Source organism: Berghia stephanieae, chromosome 7 (assembly GCF_034508935.2).
Source record: "Berghia stephanieae isolate SIO BIC M18660-M18661 chromosome 7, UCSD_Bste_1.3, whole genome shotgun sequence".
Lineage (NCBI taxonomy): Eukaryota > Metazoa > Mollusca > Gastropoda > Nudibranchia > Aeolidiidae > Berghia > Berghia stephanieae.
The window spans coordinates 48,537,563-48,555,906 of NC_088366.1; the positions used below are offsets into that span (position 1 = coordinate 48,537,563).

At 35.8% G+C, this 18,344-nt stretch overlaps 1 protein-coding gene across 3 annotated transcripts in view; it reads right to left on the reverse strand.

Annotated features, from left to right (window-relative positions):
* Positions 1-2,888: 2,888 nt before the first annotated feature.
* The window catches only part of LOC144977416 (uncharacterized), a 31,134-nt gene continuing 15,678 nt past the window's right edge, over positions 2,889-18,344 (reverse strand). For all 3 annotated transcript variants that reach the window (XM_078922605.1, XM_078922604.1, XM_078922603.1), the window contains exons 7-11: positions 13,588-13,750; positions 11,617-12,419; positions 10,337-10,567; positions 8,533-8,829; positions 2,889-6,199 (exon numbers count right to left, since the gene is read on the reverse strand). In XM_078922605.1, coding sequence (XP_078778731.1) covers positions 4,511-6,199; positions 8,533-8,829; positions 10,337-10,567; positions 11,617-12,419; positions 13,588-13,750 — 3,183 coding nt within the window. In that variant the 3' untranslated portion in view covers positions 2,889-4,510. The remainder of the gene's footprint in view (positions 6,200-8,532; positions 8,830-10,336; positions 10,568-11,616; positions 12,420-13,587; positions 13,751-18,344) is intronic.

An 18,344-nucleotide genomic window follows, 5' to 3' on the forward strand; every position in this document is an offset into this window, starting at 1 on the left:
TGACATAATCTAAATGACCTTTTTTCTAACTTTGTGCCAACTTTCAGTCATATTCATCGATAAACAGCGCCGTAATTAATTTTTTAAAATAGCATATACGAAACGGCTTCGTCCCATATTTTGACGCGAATTCGGGCACTTCGTAAGCGAAAAAGAGGCCCAAAGATTTGTGCGGGATAGTCATTGCTATTTTAAGGGTTTTGCGGCGCTTGCAACACATTTAGGTTATATCAGCGCCAGTAAAAAGAAAGAAAATGGGATAGTTTAAAGTTCTAGAGTTAAAATTAAAGCACCCGATAAAAAGTAAGACAAAGGGGAACTGGGAACAAATAGGGATCAGAAGTAGATTCCAAGAGCATACCACCAATGTACTTAGTTTGAAATCACCTATAAGTCTCATCCGGACACGAGCACAAAATCCAACAAAGAGAAATACACTCAAATGCTTACATTATACATTCAAAAAATATAATAATACATAACAGAGAGATGATTTACAAGGAAAAAAATATAATCTCCCTGAACAATAACTCTGTTTCCCTCCCAGCCAGGCCAAGATAAAACCAAGTAATCTCATTCCAAGACAAAGACAGAAAGCAATTGGAAACAGACATAGGGGAATAGAAGACATAATTACCTCCCTGCCCACTACGGGAGGTCAGGAACCCCACCCAGAAGTCCCAGGTTTGAAAGTTTTTGCTAAGACGAGGGTCATTTATGTCGATAGATATTTGAAGGACGAGTTTTCTGGCCAAATTTCTAAATATGTGCTTTTCAAGAGTACGGCAGTATACTGTAGATAGTACTAGAATTCCAATAACCCATGATAACAACTGACTATTCAGACTGGGTGCAAGGTACTTCTTATACAGGCAGTCTTCATCGCTTAAAATGATAAGAGTTGTGAAATATTCAATAAGTCAAAATCTCATCCAAATGGCCCGTTTAGAAGTTCAGCTAATGGGTATGATCTATGGATAGAATGAAGCTGACGTCACTCGGGTCTTTGTTATTGTTTTTTGCCTTCCGCGTTTATGAGTAATTCTCACTAAACTGTATTAGCCAGACTATAATCGTTCAAGTATATAGATAGAACGAAGATGACGTCACTCGGGTCTTTGTTATTGTTTTTGCCATCCACGTTTTTTGTTTTTAAGGGTTTTACGGCGCTTGGAACACATTTAGGTTATAGCAGCGCCATTAAAAAGGAAGAAAATGGGAGAGTAAAAAGTTCTAGAATAATAATTAAAGCACCCAAGAAAAGGGAAGACAAAGGGGAACTGAGAACAAATAGGGATCAGATGTAGATTCCAAGAGCATACCACCAATGTACTTAGTTTGAAATCACCTATAAGTCTCATCCGGACACAAGCACAAAATCTAACAAAGAGGAATACACTCAAATGCTAACATTATGCATTCAAAATAACAAATATACTAATACATAACAGAGAGATGATTTACAAGGGAAAAAAATATCATCTCCGAAAACAATAACTAAGCATTTGTCTGTTTCCCTCCCAGCTAGGACTCCGGCCAGGCCAGGACAAAACCAAGTAATCTCATTCCAAGACAAAGACTGAAAGCATGATGGAAACCAGATATAAGGGGAAAGAAGACAGTATGTACCCCCCTGCCCACTATGGGAGGTCAGGATCCCCACCCAGACCCACGTCTTTAAGTAATTCTCACTAAACAGACTATAAAAGTTCATGGTTCCACATAGTTTTGTGTGTTGGTCCGTGATCCGGATGGCAATGTTGTGAGCTTCTTAGTCGAGCGCATACTATCTATATTACCTCTCCGTGTGCTCGAGGTCATTGGTCACATTGGAATATGTGCTCAAAGTGACCCAAATAGTGAAAAGTGTTCAGTTTTTGAAAAATCTAACATCACGTTTGGTCATTTTGTTCAGATTGATACACGGGTATGTTTACAACTATCATAAACAAAGCAGTGCGCTAATATTTGTTAAGAAATGTCCAATAACGATTGTAGTAGTAGTAGTTGTACAGCAACAAATCATGTGACTGATGACTAGGTTGGACGAAAACATGAATATATAGATAGAATGAAGAAGACGTCACTCAGGCCTTTGTTATTGTTTTCTGCCAACCGCCTTTATGAGTAATTCTCACTAAACTGTATTAACCTGACTATAAACTTTTAATAAGTGCCCGCACTCTGCAAAATTCTGCCCATTCCTTTCGTTTGTTGACGGTATCATATAACTCCCTTCCATTCATCTCTGTCCATTCTATGATGTTTTAAAAAAATATAACTAGGCCTAGGTCTTCCATTTCTTCGTTTGCCCTCCATTTTCCCCTGTACCACCCTAGCCCTAAGCATTACTTTACTATGGAGATAAAGATAAAGGGAGTAAAACTAAACTGACTCATGAATGAACAACACAAAACAAACGACGTTTCGGCCCTTGGCGTTTATCAAGTAAACACAGAATACATATATATTTATATTAGATTGTCATAATAATATAGGCGAAAATTTGTAAATGTATGTGTGTGATAAAGGCCAAGGGCCGAAACGTCGTTTGTTTTGTGTTGTTCATTCATGAGACAGATTTACTCCTTTTATCTTTATCTCCATTTTATTGACTCATTTAGGCACCTCTATTTATTAGTATTGCTTTACTATCCAGCGTCGTCCTCATGGACGTTGGTTGCCCGCACTCTGCGATGACAAAAGTCCGCCCATTGCCTTCGTATGTTGACGGTATCATACAATTCTCTTCCATTCATCTCTGTCCATTCTAGGATATGTTTTTAATATAACTAGGCCTGGGTCTTCCCCGTCTTCGTTTGCCCTCCATTTTCCATTCAGAAGGGATAGAAAAAAAAAAACAAACCCAACAAAAACAAAACAAGCGATTCTGGCAGGTCATGACTTGGATTTGTCTCAATTTTATTTGAACACCATGGTATAAAGTGTATGTTGTTGGAAAAAACTTTTCCTTCAGACCAACGTCACTTTGATGGAAAAGTGGAAAGTGAGAGAGTGTCCTCTTTGTGTTGAGACAGAGGCTGTTGTTTTTTTTTTGTTTTTTTTTAAATAAATAAATAAATAAATAAATAAAATTCCCTTTATTCATCCCCAAGGGGAAATTTGTCTTTAGGGTCTATTCCAAGGGAAGAGTGGAATAACACAGGCGTCAGCCGCAGTGCAGCGCCGCAAAGTCAGCTTGGGCTAGGTGACTTGTTCAAGGCCACACAATGAGGCGTGTAGTCAAACTCAGTACCTTTTGGGTATGAAGCAAAGACCGAACCGATGTGCCACGCTGCCTCCTTTTTAACAACTTGTGGCAACGGTTGAGCTCTGCATTGAACAGAAAGGCATCTATGCTGAAAAATGACATGCCACCGTCTCCAGGAAAGAGAAAGCCGATGTTTTGGTGCATGTCTCATGTGTTTAGCTCAGTTAACTCACTCAATCCTAGAGATTTTTGCTACTTTTCAAAATTGAAAAAAAAAAAGTATTAAAAATGATCATGTGCATAGATAGTTTTATTTTGTTTTTTGTTTGTTTGTTGCTTTAGGTCTCTTCCAACACAATTGAGGTTATATGAGAGACCGCTAAAACAAAAAAACAAGCAATCTAACAAAAATAGTACAAATGTAAATCAAAATCATAACCTAAAGATATCATAAGCTAAATTATAACTAACCAAGAACAAACAGGCAGAAGATTTACAGAAAAAAAAAAATATCCCCTGTCAAAAATACAATCACAAACCAAAGAAGCAGGATAGGCTAGTAAAGAGAAGAAGAAACGACATCACTATCGGATCGTACACCCATGTGAACATCATAGGTATATGATTCAAGGGTGATGCTCCCATCCAACCACCCGCAGATAGTTTTATTCAACTACCATTAACATGCAAAAACTAAAAACATTAGCTTTGATACTACGCCTACAATTTGTCTCATATAATAATGTAATAAATAGCAATGGGGTAAAAGTAACCCTGGAAAACTACGGATATAGTCGGTGTTAGGGTTGAGTGAGTTAATGGCAATGCTCTGGCCTTGGTGGTATCACTTTTTTTTCTTTGGTGCGGCTATGCGGTCTTGTGGTGTAACACTTGCTTTCGGATCGGAAGGTCCTGGGTTTGAGCCTCACTCAGTGCAAAGTTGCGTCCTTGGAAAAGACTCTTTACTCACATTCTCTCATCGTACTCAGGTGTAAAATGAGTACCTGGGCATCAACAGCGTTGTCTCTGTCGGAAAAATTGTGATATCGCCTAACAGGCGTCATGCCTCGTTCTACATGTTACGTGTTGGTCAGGGACCGATTGTAAAGCCCTTTGAGCACATTTAGTGGATATTGCGCTATATAAAAGCTCATTTAAACTGGTGGGAATTTAGTAGAGCCTTATATGATATAATAAATAGCTGCCATCCTTACGTCATATCACCACCATAACATTATTTATATTTTCCATATTCTATGATTATATCACAACAGGCCAATATCATCCCTAGGAACACCTTTATAAATCACTAGCAGTTTGATCTAATACAACCACTTTACTATCACCTGCCACAGTGCTATAAATCTGAGTCGCTGTCACATTAAAATATTTATCCGGTAAGAATTCCGTCACGGTCACAGCATTTGACACGTCTTGATTATCCACCCCTGAAATCGTAGTACCGTTGTTACTTTCTACAACTTCTAAACTATTCGCCAGATTGGCAATGTCGTGGCAATTCGAAGGGTGGACTTGTGTAATCTCCGAATACCACGGTTCAGGATGGGTTGGTGACGTAGACGAAGTCTGAGCCATGGACGTGCTGTGATCTACGGCTGCTGCTATCAAACTTTGGCTGTCCGAGGTAGAAGCTTCTACCCAAAACACTCGATTCAAATTACTGGACGACTGAAGTTGGTGTTGTTGTTCTTGTTGTTGTTGTTGTTGCTGAAGTCGTTGAAGGTGTTGTTGTAGTTCATCGTCGTGTTGATGTTGTTGCTGATGCAGGAGCTGTGGCTGTCGTCGTTGTTGTTGTTGTTGTAGCTGTTGATCAAGCTGGGAGGATACTGTAAAAGCAACGGGGAAAAGTTGGTGATTACTGCCGCTGCTGCTGTTGTTGTTGTTGTTGTTCATGACATCTGTCGCAGCTGCAGCTAATGAATCTTGAATGACGATATTCGGTATTTCGACGAACTGCGGTATTTCAATGGCCGACGCCACAGAACCGCCTTCCTCCTCCACGGTCATCTCCAACGCACTGCCATCCTCGTCGAGTTGTAAATGAATCGCTTTAGGGGTTGATAGACCCGAACCCTGAACTAAATTACTCTGCCCTAGCGAAATGATTTGTTCGGTTTGGTGTGGTCCTACAATAACCGAATGAGTACGAGTGTTCATTAGCTCATCCCCGATAGTACTTTGCTTTTGAATGGACTGTAAAGCCTGTGCTTGCATTTCCTCCTGGGACACGATTACGACCTTTGGTTTTGGATAAGCCACTGTTTCCTTCTTCACTTTTTTATCCTTCCCGGACTGGAAAGGTTTTCTCTCTAGTGCATCCGCACCGGGGTTGGTGTAATTTCTAAAGAATCGTCCTTTCGTAACCTGTCTAATTTCAGAGCCTTCTTTCGGCTTTGTGAAATCTTTCTCCCTTTTATACAAGCCCGAAAACACAGCGAGGGAATCCACAGCGTTTTCTCTCAAGTAATCATCGTGAACCGTCATGAGGTGACCTTTGAACTCACTAGATGAGTTGGAACCGTAATCGGAGCAGAGTTTGCAGGGGTAGAGTTTCTTCCCTTTGTGTTTTTGAGTTTTCAGAATGTGTTTGCGAATGTTTTCATGCGTGTTGCATGTGAAATTACAATACGGGCACGCAAACGGCTTGGAGTTTATATGGATCCTCATATGTCTAATCAAATGTGTTTTAAGCGTGGCTTTGTACGGACAGTATTCGCAGGCAAAAGGACGCAGGTTTTCGTGAGTTCTAGCGTGTCGCCTCAGTCGTGTTTTAGTCGGCGCTCCGTAACCGCACTGGTCACAAAGGTACGTCCTCTCCTTGGTGTGGGTGTGCATGTGGGATTTGAGTTCGGACATGTTGACAAACAACCATTGACAACCTGGCCAGGTACATTTGTGATTTCTTTTTGAATGCCTTTTCTTGTGTCGTTCCAATTCTTCTGATGTGTAAAACCAGACTTTGCAGACCTGATGAAGACAAAATATATAAAAAACATTTTTTTTTTTTTTTCAAATTTCAAGGAAAAAAGATGAATATAAAATTTGTTGAGGTACACACTCAAATGGTTACAAATCTTATATAATATGTAAACAAAACATAATACGGTGCATAAAAGAGAGATGATTTACAAGGGAAGAAAAATATCATCTCCAAAAACTAACCATACATTTGACTGTTTCCATTTCAGCTAGGGTATCCGGCCAGGGCCAGGACAAAACCAAGTGATCTCATTCCAAGACAAAGACAAAAAGCAAGTTGGAAAACACATATAGGGGGATAGAAGACACAGAAACGCCTTCCTGCCCACTATGGGAGGTCAGGAACCCCACCCAGTTTCTCAAATTTCAAAGAAAAAAGATAAATATAAAATTCTAGTTTAACTACTACATCGGCAGAATTTCTAGTATAGTGGATATTTTTTCTCCTAAAGTCAAAATAATCAAAATTCGGACCCATGATTTGAAATAATCTTCCTCAATCTGTGAGATTTTCGAGCTCTTTAGATATTTTCCAAAAAACAAACAAACTGAAAACATATCTTTTCAGAAAAAATTTACTTGATTGAATTTTAAATGTATAGTATGTGACTTATGTATTATTGATGATGTCTTTGATGCCCGTTTAATGCTCTTAATGTTTTGATATTGGTTGATTTGGTCTCGCAATGTTATTGTTTTGTTAAACAATGTCCTGTTTATTTTTGCTTTTTTTTTCTTCTTTAAAACACTTTGAGGCTTTGACGAAAGGCGATATAGAAATATGCTTATTATTATTATTATTATTATTATTATTATTATTATTATTATTATGATCATCATTATCATGATTACTATTATTATTATTATCATTATTATGATTACTATTATTATTAGTAATAAAATTGAAAAAAAAATAAAAATTAATGAACCCTTCCAACACGATCAATGGTCAAATTTTGGTCATGTATTGACGAGGGAATGGCAAGGGGAGACAACTGATGGCAAAGGGGGACAACAGACAATTTCATCTTGTCATCAAACTACGCTTACGCACTAGCTTCCCATTATCAATATCCTGTTTTTCATGCGTTCCAAATTTCTTGGATTCATAGTTTAATATCTTCTTCCTTTGTCCCACCATTGACTTGAGCCTGAAAACGTTTGCTAGAGACAGTGCCAGACAAGATAACTTAACTCACTAAAATCCTAGAGATTTTTGCTATTTTCCAAAATTGGAAAAATGTATTAAAAATGAGCATGCACATTAGATAGTTTTATTCAACTACATGCAAAAACTAAAAAAACATTAGCTTTGATACTACGCCTATAATTTGTTTCAGAAAAATGTAATAAATAGGCATGGGGTAAAAGTAACCCGGGTAAACTACGGATATAGTCGGTGTTAGGGTTGAGTGAGGTAAAGCAGCAGATTTTTTGGGAGGTTTTTTTTTTTTCTTGTATTTTTCTCTCTGTTTCGTCTGCGAGGCAAGCTGTTGTTTTTTTGTTTTTTTTTATATTCTGCTTTGTCTGACACTGCATCATACACATCTTATCACATTTTTATCTGACACCAGTCCAGTGTCTTGCTCTCTTATTTATTATTTTGCCCTTGACTAGGAATATGAGTTGTATGCAATGTATTGAAAATGGGTTTGATTCCGTTTCCAAAGTTTAGAGTATATGTAGGATCTTATCAGAGCCTTGGTAAAAAAAAAAAAAAAAAGAAGAAAATCAGACATAAAATTTAGACAAGTGAACTGGACAGAAATGAATTCAAAGCAGTTTCAAAATAAAAAACAAAAATAGAAACAGGGAAAATACTTTAAAATAGAATGGTTTGGTCTCAACTTACGTGTCTAGTGTTGCTATTGGCTTGAAACTCTTTATAAAGTGCCTTGAATGATATTATTGATAGATATTTCATCTTTTGTGAATATTTATTATAACTTCATTCAAGTGCGGCGATGTGGTCTTGTGGTAAGACACTCGCTTTCTGATCGGAAAGTCTTGGGTTCGAGCCTCGCTCAGTGCATAGTTGAGTCCCTGGAAAAGGCTCTTTACTCACATTCTCTCACCGTACTCGGATGTAAAATGAGTACCTTGCCGTTAACAGCGTGGTCTCTGTCCAAAAAATTATAATATCAACTAACAGGTGTCATGTCCCGTACTACATGTTAAGTGTTGCTTTTGGCCAGGGACCCTTTGTAAAGTGCTTTGAGCATGTTTAGTGGATATTGCACTTAAATAAAAGCTCAATTTTGTTTTGTTTTTTTTATTTCAAATTTTTTCATTTTACTTTTTCTTTAAAAATCTGCTCTCACCTTACAAGTATGCTTTTCTCCTTTTTTCTCATTGTCGTGCTGTTGCATGTGTTTCACGAGGTGCGAGTTCCTTCTGAACTCCTTGCCGCACAGATCACAGATGTACAGGGGCATGTCGAGGTGACTGGAGATGTGTCGTCTCAGGGTCAGCCTCCCAGAAAAGCTTTTGTTGCAGAATCGACACGAATACGGTTTCTCTCCCGTGTGAAGACGTAGGTGTTCCCGGAGGGTTTCTTTACGGACAAATTTCCCACACTCCGGACAAGATACACTGCTGTCATTACTCAATTTTTCAACCTGAAATAAGAAGAAAAAAACCCATTTCATTTTAAAAGTTTTCTCAATATATTGCAAAATAAAATAAATAACTCCTCCATCATTTAACCTAAAGAACGAAAGAAAATTAAAATATAAAAAGAAAAAAAATTAAAATACTGGATCAATAAACAAACCCAAAATAAAGATAAAGAAGAAAAAGAATGAAAGAAAAAATGTTTTAAGTAAAAAGCTTGATTTAGTCATAATTATGCACATTATATATGCCAGATCATCATAATTAATATAATAATATATAATAATAATAATAATAATAATAATAATAATAATAATAATAATAATAATAATAATAATAATAATAATAATATATATTATTATTATTATTATTATTATTATTATTAATATTATTCCGCACCGTCTATTGAACAACTCTATAATAATTTCTTAGTAAATACGTAATAGTTGAATAATGCATACAGAATATTTGTGCACATTTTATTGGTTCAAAATATAGTATTAAAGACAGCTGATTGGCGATTAAAAATAATCTTTTGGTGCGCATAAGTATAAATCTAACTTTTTTTCATTTTTGGGTTAAATTGTAATTCAAGCAGATGTAGAAAAATACAAATGGCGTATAAGTTGCTACTGTCATTTATCCAAATCTTATTCTAAGTGGGAGTTGAAAGAATCGAAAACAATCTCATTCACACATGGCTTGATCACATTTACAATTAATAAATAGACTACCTTTAATTTCATTGTGCCTTCATTGATTTACACCACTAATACACATTACGAAAACAAGAATATCAAAAACTGAAAGAAAAATGCACACAACAAAAAAAAAGACAGGCAGCCTATTCTGTCTAGTCAGTTAGATTTTAATTTAGGAAAAAATGCCAAACAAATTATTGGAAAATTTAGGATGGTTTAAGTAAATGTCAAAATTTTAGAGTCGTCACATTTTCTAGCAAACGCCCGTAGAGGTAGATAAAGATCTTGAATTTCTTATCCCATTTCCGTGGTTAGTGTCTAGACAGGACTTTATTATCATTACTATTATTATTATTATTATTATTATTATTATTATTATTATTATTATTATTATTATTATTATTATTATTATTATTATTATTATTTATTAATACTATTATTATTATACTATTATTATTAATACTATTATCATTATCAGTTTTAATATTGTTATCATTATTATTATTATTATTATTATTATTATTATTATTATTATTATTATTATTATTATTATTACTATTATTATTATTATTATCATCATTATAATTATAATTATAATTATTACTATTATTATTATTATTATCATTATAATTATAATTATAATTATTATTATTATTATTATTATTATTATTATTATTATTATGTATTATTATTATTATTATTATCATTATTATTATTATTATTATTATTATTACCACCATCACATTAATAATTATTTTTATCATCTTCCAACCACCCATTTCCATTAATAGATATATAGATGACAAACTACCTGAGCGACATGATCACCGTACAGCTGCGTGACGAGGTCTTTCCCCTTGTGTATGCGCTCCAGGTCAGCCTCACTGTTGGGGTGTCGGTGAACTGTTTCCACGTGGAAGGCACAGAATGACGACTGCAAAAAACGTTTGTCGCAGAGGGGACAAGCGTGGATCTCCGTTTCGCCTGACTGTTCTCTCAGCTTGAGCTGGTGACCCCGACCAGCGCAGTGGATCTTGAAAGCCTGTTGCAATTGAGGAAAGTACATTGGGAAAAGGATGTATTAATTGAAAAGCATTGTCAGACAGTGGAATTTTTTGGGGGTTTTTTTGTTGTTTTTATTTTTGTTTTGAAGGGTTTTACAACGCTTGCGACACATTTAGGTCATTTATATCAATGAGACGAGATCCTCCCCAAAGAAAAAATTGCTTAAATCACCCACATGACCTTGATGATGACAAAAGGGCAGCAGCTTCTAATGGTGCTCACACTATTATGTTACAGCGATCGACCCAATTAGCAAATTCTTTACCGCACTCGGGCACCATCGCAAACCCACCCGGAAGTTTCGTCACAACACACCGTTCAACTCGATGCTCAACGGTTTCGGGTTCTTGTCCACATCAGGTACATGTTGGGCAGGTGGAAAGAACCCACTGATGAAGCGATTTTGCTGAGAGGCAGGTTCTCGACAGAAGCCGATTCGCTACCACCCAGTGTCTCCTCTTGCTGGTGGAGAAGCCTGGCAACTTCTCACCAAGTTTAGAGGAGTGTATGTCCCCGTCCCCTCCAGGGATTGACAAAAAGGTGTAATGTGGAACCAAAAAAAGCATAAATGTGTAAATTGATTTAAAAAGCGTAAAAATGCACCTTTTTGTTGGCAGCTCTGCTAGAATCAGTGCTGATGGTGACAAAAGTGAAAAAAGTGGGAAAATTTTGAACGATTGGCTCCATTTTTACTGAACTAACCCCCCACTTTTAGAGCAATTGAATGATATATTATCATTGATAATCTAGCTAGCTTTTTGAGAGTGGGGAAATTGTACCTATTTGTTCCACCACACATCAAGTCTCTCACTGCCAGTACATCTGATGGGGGTAGGGGGGGGGGGTAAATGTAATTTTTTTAAAGGAAGAAATTACTCCTCTGATAACCATTATTATAATTATTATTTGATATAGTGCCAGTATCCACAAATAGTGCTCAGAGGTGCTCATCAGCATTATAGAATAAAACCCCAAACTGAGAAACAAAATGCAATAAAATATCAAGTAGAGAAACGACCAACTTACTTTGAGAGAAAGAAAAAATTGGTTGCAGGGTTGACAGGTCAAAATATCACAGGGATGGTTGTCGTTGTAGTGACTCCGGAGTTCCATCAGATCAGACGCGGAAAAGTCACAATATTTACACGAGAAAACACTTTTGCTGGCCTCCTCTAGAACCTCATGGTCAAGATCTTCTTCTCCTGCTCCATTCTTCCCATTTTTCTTCTTTTGCATCTTTTTACCACCTCCAATCTTCCTCGCATTCTGTATGCAACTCATATCATCGAGCATCGCTTTTTCCTTCTCCATCAACTCTCTACCTTCTATATAAATAGGATCTTCTTCTTCTTCATCTTCCTTACGTTCTCGTACCCAATGTTTTACCATTTTACCCTTTCTAGAACACAATCTCTCCGAAATTTTAGAACTCTGGAGATAATCGTTTTCGTTAACTTCAGACTCGTGGCTACTGTCTTCGTCTGGGAACTTGATTCTCTTTCTCTTTCTCATGCTTCTCCTAACATTTTCCGACCCAGTCTTGGCTACTTCAATATTACTATCCCCATTCAATGTTAAAGTGTCATTTTTCTCTATTTTACTACCTTTTTCAGAAACGTTAGTATTCTGAAATTCTTCCTTTCCATTCTTTGAATCTTTTAAATCAGCAACGTTAAGTTCTTGCTGCCTAGCATTGTCATTGGCCCCAGTTCTGTCTTTCTCAATATCGATGTTACCCTCACTGCTAGTCGATGCTCCTGTATTTTCTTTTTCCTTTAACTCAGTTTTACTTTCCAGATCAGCTTTCTTTTCCTTATTCGTTTCCCAACCTGAAAAAAAAAGTTTTTTGTTTGTTTTCAATTTAAAAAATTAAGGCATATAAAAAAAGTAGAATTTTGCACATAAAAATTTTTTTTTTAAAATAAAATAAAGACTTTTTTCAAAAAGGCTGTTTTTTGGGGGGTTTTTTTGTAATGTATTTATGTTTTCAATATTTTGTGTTGCTGGCTGAAGAAGAGTTATGAGCCAGAAACGTTCCGTGTTTTGGTATTTTGTTCTTTTTTGAAGGCGTTTTATTCATTTTTTGTTTATTACTTATTAAAGCTCACAGCTTTTATCAGCTTTGTATCGCTTGGACTTAAGTGTAAGAGTAATATGACCAGTCTGAGTTTACAAAGGATTAAATTAACTCACTCAATCCTAGAGATTTTTGCTGTTTTTCAAAATTGGAAAAAATGTATTAAAAATGAGCATGCACATAGATAGTTTTATTCAACTATCATTAACACGCGAAACCTAAAAACTACACCTAAAACTTGTCTCAGAAAAATGTAATAATGGGGTAAAAGTAACTCAGGGTATAGTCGGTGTTAGGGTTGAGTGAGTTAATTATTTATACTTTCATGCATTTCATTTATGTTAATAAAAAACTGAAATACCAGCATGTAGCATGTCATTCTATTTCACCAATTCGGGACCCAAACACAAAGGACGACCAGTCACCATCATTGCCAATAACACTCAACAACGATCTCAAAACATTGCTAAAAATAAACCTCTGCCTAACATCAACTATAAACCTCAACAACATCAGAGACATGGCATCCAACAGACAAGAAGGGAGATTCCTCTACAACATGAAATCATGAAGGCCGATGAGGCTGCAAAGTCGGTCGACTGTGAAAGCGAACTGCTTTAAATCCATCCAATAATAAAATTCCCTTTATTCATCCCATAGGAGAAATTTGTCTCTAGGATCTATTCCGAGGGAAGACTGGAATAACCCAGGCATCAGTCGCAGTGCAGCGCCGCAAATTGAGCCCGGGCGAGGTGATTTACTCAAGGCCACACAACGCAGCGGCGGGTAATCGAACTCGGTACATTTCAGGTACGAAGCAAAGACCGTACTGCTGAACCATGTTGCCCCCTAAGTCATGCATTTCAGGTTTTGATTTAAAAAAAAAAAAATAATAATCTAACTCCGATCACAATGCCAACCTTGATGTTTCTTGAGTTTCAGCTTCTCCTTCTTTTCCTTCAACTTTAGAGCGATGACTCTTCGGGAGTGGAACCGAGTGCGTAGATGATTGTCCAATCTCCTCTGGTCCAGAAAGCCTCTATCACACACCGTACAGTTGAAGAAGGACTCCTGTTTATGGGACTGAGGAAAAAAAAAAGAAGAAATAAAAATGATGATTTTGGATCAAACAAGAATAAAAATTGTGATCTGAGTAAAAAGAAAAAAAGAGTAGATAATAATTTCCTTTCATTTTCGATCAAACAAGAATAAACATCATTAAATTAAATTGAGCTTTTATATAGCGCAATATCCACTTTACATGCTAAAAGCGCTTTACAAGGGGTCCCTGGCCAACAGTAACATTTAACGTTTCGGACAGGACATGTCGCCTGTTAGGCGATATTACACTTTTTTTCCGGACAGAGACAACGCTGTTAATGGCCAGGTACTCATTTTACCCCTGAGTAAGGTGAGAGAATGTGCGTAAAGATTCTTCTCCAAGGACTCAACTAGGCGCAGAGTGAGGCTCGAACCCAGGACTTCTGATCCAAAAGCAAGTGTCATACCACTAGACCACATAGCCATGGTCTAAGGAGTAAAAAAAAAAAGAGAAAGAGTAGATAATAAGTTCCTTTCAATTTGGATCGAAAAAGAATAAAAATCGTGATCTGAGGAGTAAAAAAAAAAAAAGAAGCAATAAAAACGCAATTTCCTTTCAGTTTTGATGGAACAAGAACAAAAAATCGTGATCTAAATCTAATGGCAATGGCTAAACAAATGAGAGATATAATGCATTTAAGATAAGTTCATAGAAAAATTTTAAAAACTAAACATATTTTCATTATTTCTCAAATTATCCACCTCAAGGCAAAAACTATTGTGAGAAGATTTTTAAAAATTCAAATACAAGATCAGAAATCTGATATAAGGGCCATTTACAGAAAATCTGATAAAAGGGCCATTTACAGAAAAATCTGATATAAGGGCCATTTACAGATTAATGCTTTCAAATGTTCAAACAACAAAACAAAACTGTGAATTGTATTTGTTTTGTTGTTTTTGTTCAAATATTAAGCTTTTATATAACGCAATACAGTAAAGAAAAATTCTCTGTGGGTTTGTCCGTTTATATATTTAAATGTTTGATAAAAATAAATTGCAAAGGCTTTTTTCACCACGTGTTTTTGTGCCTACAAATACAGTAGCCCAGTCCTTAACCCTTTCCCTGCAGTGCCTTTTACACATCAAGTTTACAAACACATCTAAACCTTTTTGTTTAGAATCAACTCTCTTTAACAAAAAATTTTCATAAAAGCTACACAAGTTTACCAAAATCATCACGTTTTGAGACAATTTTGTAATTTGCAATTAATTAGATCAAGCTGATCGTAGCAAGCATTGAATGTGAGATAGCGGATACTACGACAAAAACAGGAGTCACTAATATTTGTAAACAAAAGGCGTGCATTACACATTACACAGGGGGTCCCATTAGCTCAGTTTGTAGAACACTTGCTTCACTATCAAAGGAACCGATACCGATCCCAGGCGCAGTCAAGATTTGTTTCTGACCCCCCTGTCAAACCAGCAGAGATTGAGTAGCTGGATCTGTTTGAAAGGTAGAAAGTACTTTTCAATAGACTAGCATCCTAACCAAACGGTAGCAAGCTATAGCTATTGTCCATTTCACACTCAATCTCGTACCCATGGGTGCCAGCAGGAAGAAGTGCTGAAACCTGAAACTAAAATCTCGACACTTTGCCAAACCTGAAAATGTTCCTACTGAAAACACGGCCTAAACTTTACTCTCATATTGACACAATGAGGAAATTAATTTGATTTTAAAACCAATAACACATACATAGTGAAATACTCAAAGTGCAGTTGTCTCTCTTTATGCTATTAGGTTATTTTAATAAAAACACTGAAACCGGAGGTATTTGACTTCGAGATATCGCGAAACCGGAATTCCGGCATGAACCGGAAAACTGGCACCCATGCTCGTACCCTTTACATGCGAAGCGAGTGCTCTACCAACTGAGCTATTGGGACCCCCCCCCCCCCCCCCCCCCACACACACACATACTACAGAAACCAGGATTAATTCCGGCTCCATGGGCTTTATAGCTCTTGACTAATTGTCACAGTAAAGGTTGTTCACAATTATCTTATTAAATTTTATTTTATTAAGAACTGAATTCATCTCACTCCAGTTATATTTCGGTAGGCTTAGATAAACTTTACCTTCTAATATTAGATCGTCTTTCCTTTTATAGCCTTCCCTCGAATTAATTTCTAATTAGTGAATACTTTTCGTTCTACATTCTGTCACGTAGCCACTTATTATAAAAGCTGATAGGTCTAACATTTGACACTCACTTTCTCTCCACAATCTATGCCGGACGGCCAGTCGTTCTATTCCTATATATATACTGGAAGATTTTTATCCTTTGGGACTTTGTAGATATTATATCTACACCATTAAGACGCCGGAGCTTTTAACTTTGATTGTATAATCTTCAAGGATCAAACCCAAGCCCGCTGTCAAAGGACTACACAATAACCTCTTACCAATTGCCTGGAGGTGGAATTTTACGAGTCCGATCCTGTTATCAGAGGAATAGATCATCCAAGCCCATCAACTGCCTGGAAACGTAAACTTATGAACCTGACATATTATCATAAGTTACGTAAAATATTCATATCTCTATTTGTAACTGCCACGATCACTGTTTATCTCTTTTAATTAAATTTCATCATTATTTTTATTTCATTGTAAACAAATCGTTAATTGTTTTTCATTTATAGTAACTAGTAAATTCTGGGGCCTCATTCTACATATATCTTTATGCATAGTCGAGTAGCTCTTTACTCACTTGAGACCATGACATTTTGGAGGGGACACATATAAAGAATTGAATTTATTTAGTTACTTATATCTATTTCATCTAACTTTAAAGTTTAAATTGTAAAACTCTTAATTGCCCCACTTGATCATATCTTAATTGAACTCCCTATTTACAGGATTAATTTTTTTTTCTTTTTCATTTCTTCATTTAAATGGAATAGCAATTTATCCATTCATTCTTTCATTCAAATTGAATAGCATTTTATTGATTCATTCCTTCATTCATTTATTCATTTATAAATTATTCATTCATTCATTGTTCATTCATTTATTTATTCATTCATTCATTGTTCATTCATTTATTTATTCATTCAATCATTGTTCATTCATTTATTTATTCATTCATTCCTTCATCCATTCATTCGTTTATTCACTCATTTATCCAATCATTCATACATTAATTCCTCCCTTCATTCTTTCATTCATACATTATCCATTCATTCATTCATCTATTCACTCAGTTTTTCATTCATTCATTCATTCCTTGTCCACTTTGTTATTACATCACTCATTTCATTTTGTTGTTTGCCTCATTCATGAATTGTTTTCAATATGTTTACATTCCATAACGATTCATTCACCTATCATCCAATCACTCAGTGTTGTGAACACATTTTGTAACTATTGTAAATCTTACGATATTTTATTGTTTTGTATTTCAGACATCACTGTTAAACACTCTTCAATGCCTAATTACAATTGTTGAACAACCACTGAACAAGAGAGAGGTCCCAGCCACGAACTGAGTTGGTAAATATATCCTTCATTATTCTCTTTTACATGAGTTGGGCATCACATAGTAACTATAGACATCGTGATTTGTTTTGCATAGTGATTTGTTTTAAATGCATTTTTGGCATATTACTGTTACCGAAAACCACTTATATATTATGTTCTGAAAAGTGAGTCTTTAAAAACTAAATAATAATAAAAGGAGTCTACTAGCCGTCGTGTTATATTTAGTGATAGATAACTTGGGATTATTTTGGCATCCTATTATTGTTATCACACTCTAGTATATTAGCGTCATTGCGAATAATTGTACACAAACTAACGACGAGTCACACACATTGGTGATACATTTTTCGTAGTAACATAGTTTAGAGTACACGCGATTGACACATTGTTATGGACTCAAGTCATAACTCCGCATTGTATTGACACATTGCTTTATAAGATATAACGATAAAAGGCATCAAATTCAACATACATAATAAGTTGAAATAAGAGAGAGAGATTTCTAAAAATAGAACAGTTCATTCCAGTAAGTGTAAATAAATAAAACAGTCAGTAACAGTATCCTGTCAATATATATATATAAAACATCGTAACTAATTTATTGCAAAAATGGAAGCATATAAAAGATACTTAAGTCTCGCAAAGGACTTAGAAATACCCCAGGAAAGAATATTTTCATGGTGCGAAGAGAAAGTAAAAGAAGAAAAAGAACATGAAGAAAGAATTCGTAGAGAAGAAAATGAAGAAAGAATTCGTAGAGAAGAAAATGAAGAAAGAATTCGTAGAGAAGAAAAAGAACACGAAGAAAGAATTCGTAGAGAAGAAAATGAAGAAAGAATTCGTAGAGAAGAAAAAGAACACGAAGAAAGAATACGTAGAGAAGAACGAGAAGAAAGAGTCCAAGAAAGGGAACTAAAAAGACAAATAGCTTTAGCAGAAGAAGAAACCAAAAGGACCCAAATGATGCTGGAAATTGAAAAAACAAAAACCGGTCATGAAAGAAAACATAATAATAGTGATGAATTTTTCGTGAAACTTCCACGCATGCCAACATACGATGAACGCTCAGACTGTCTAGAATCCTTCTTA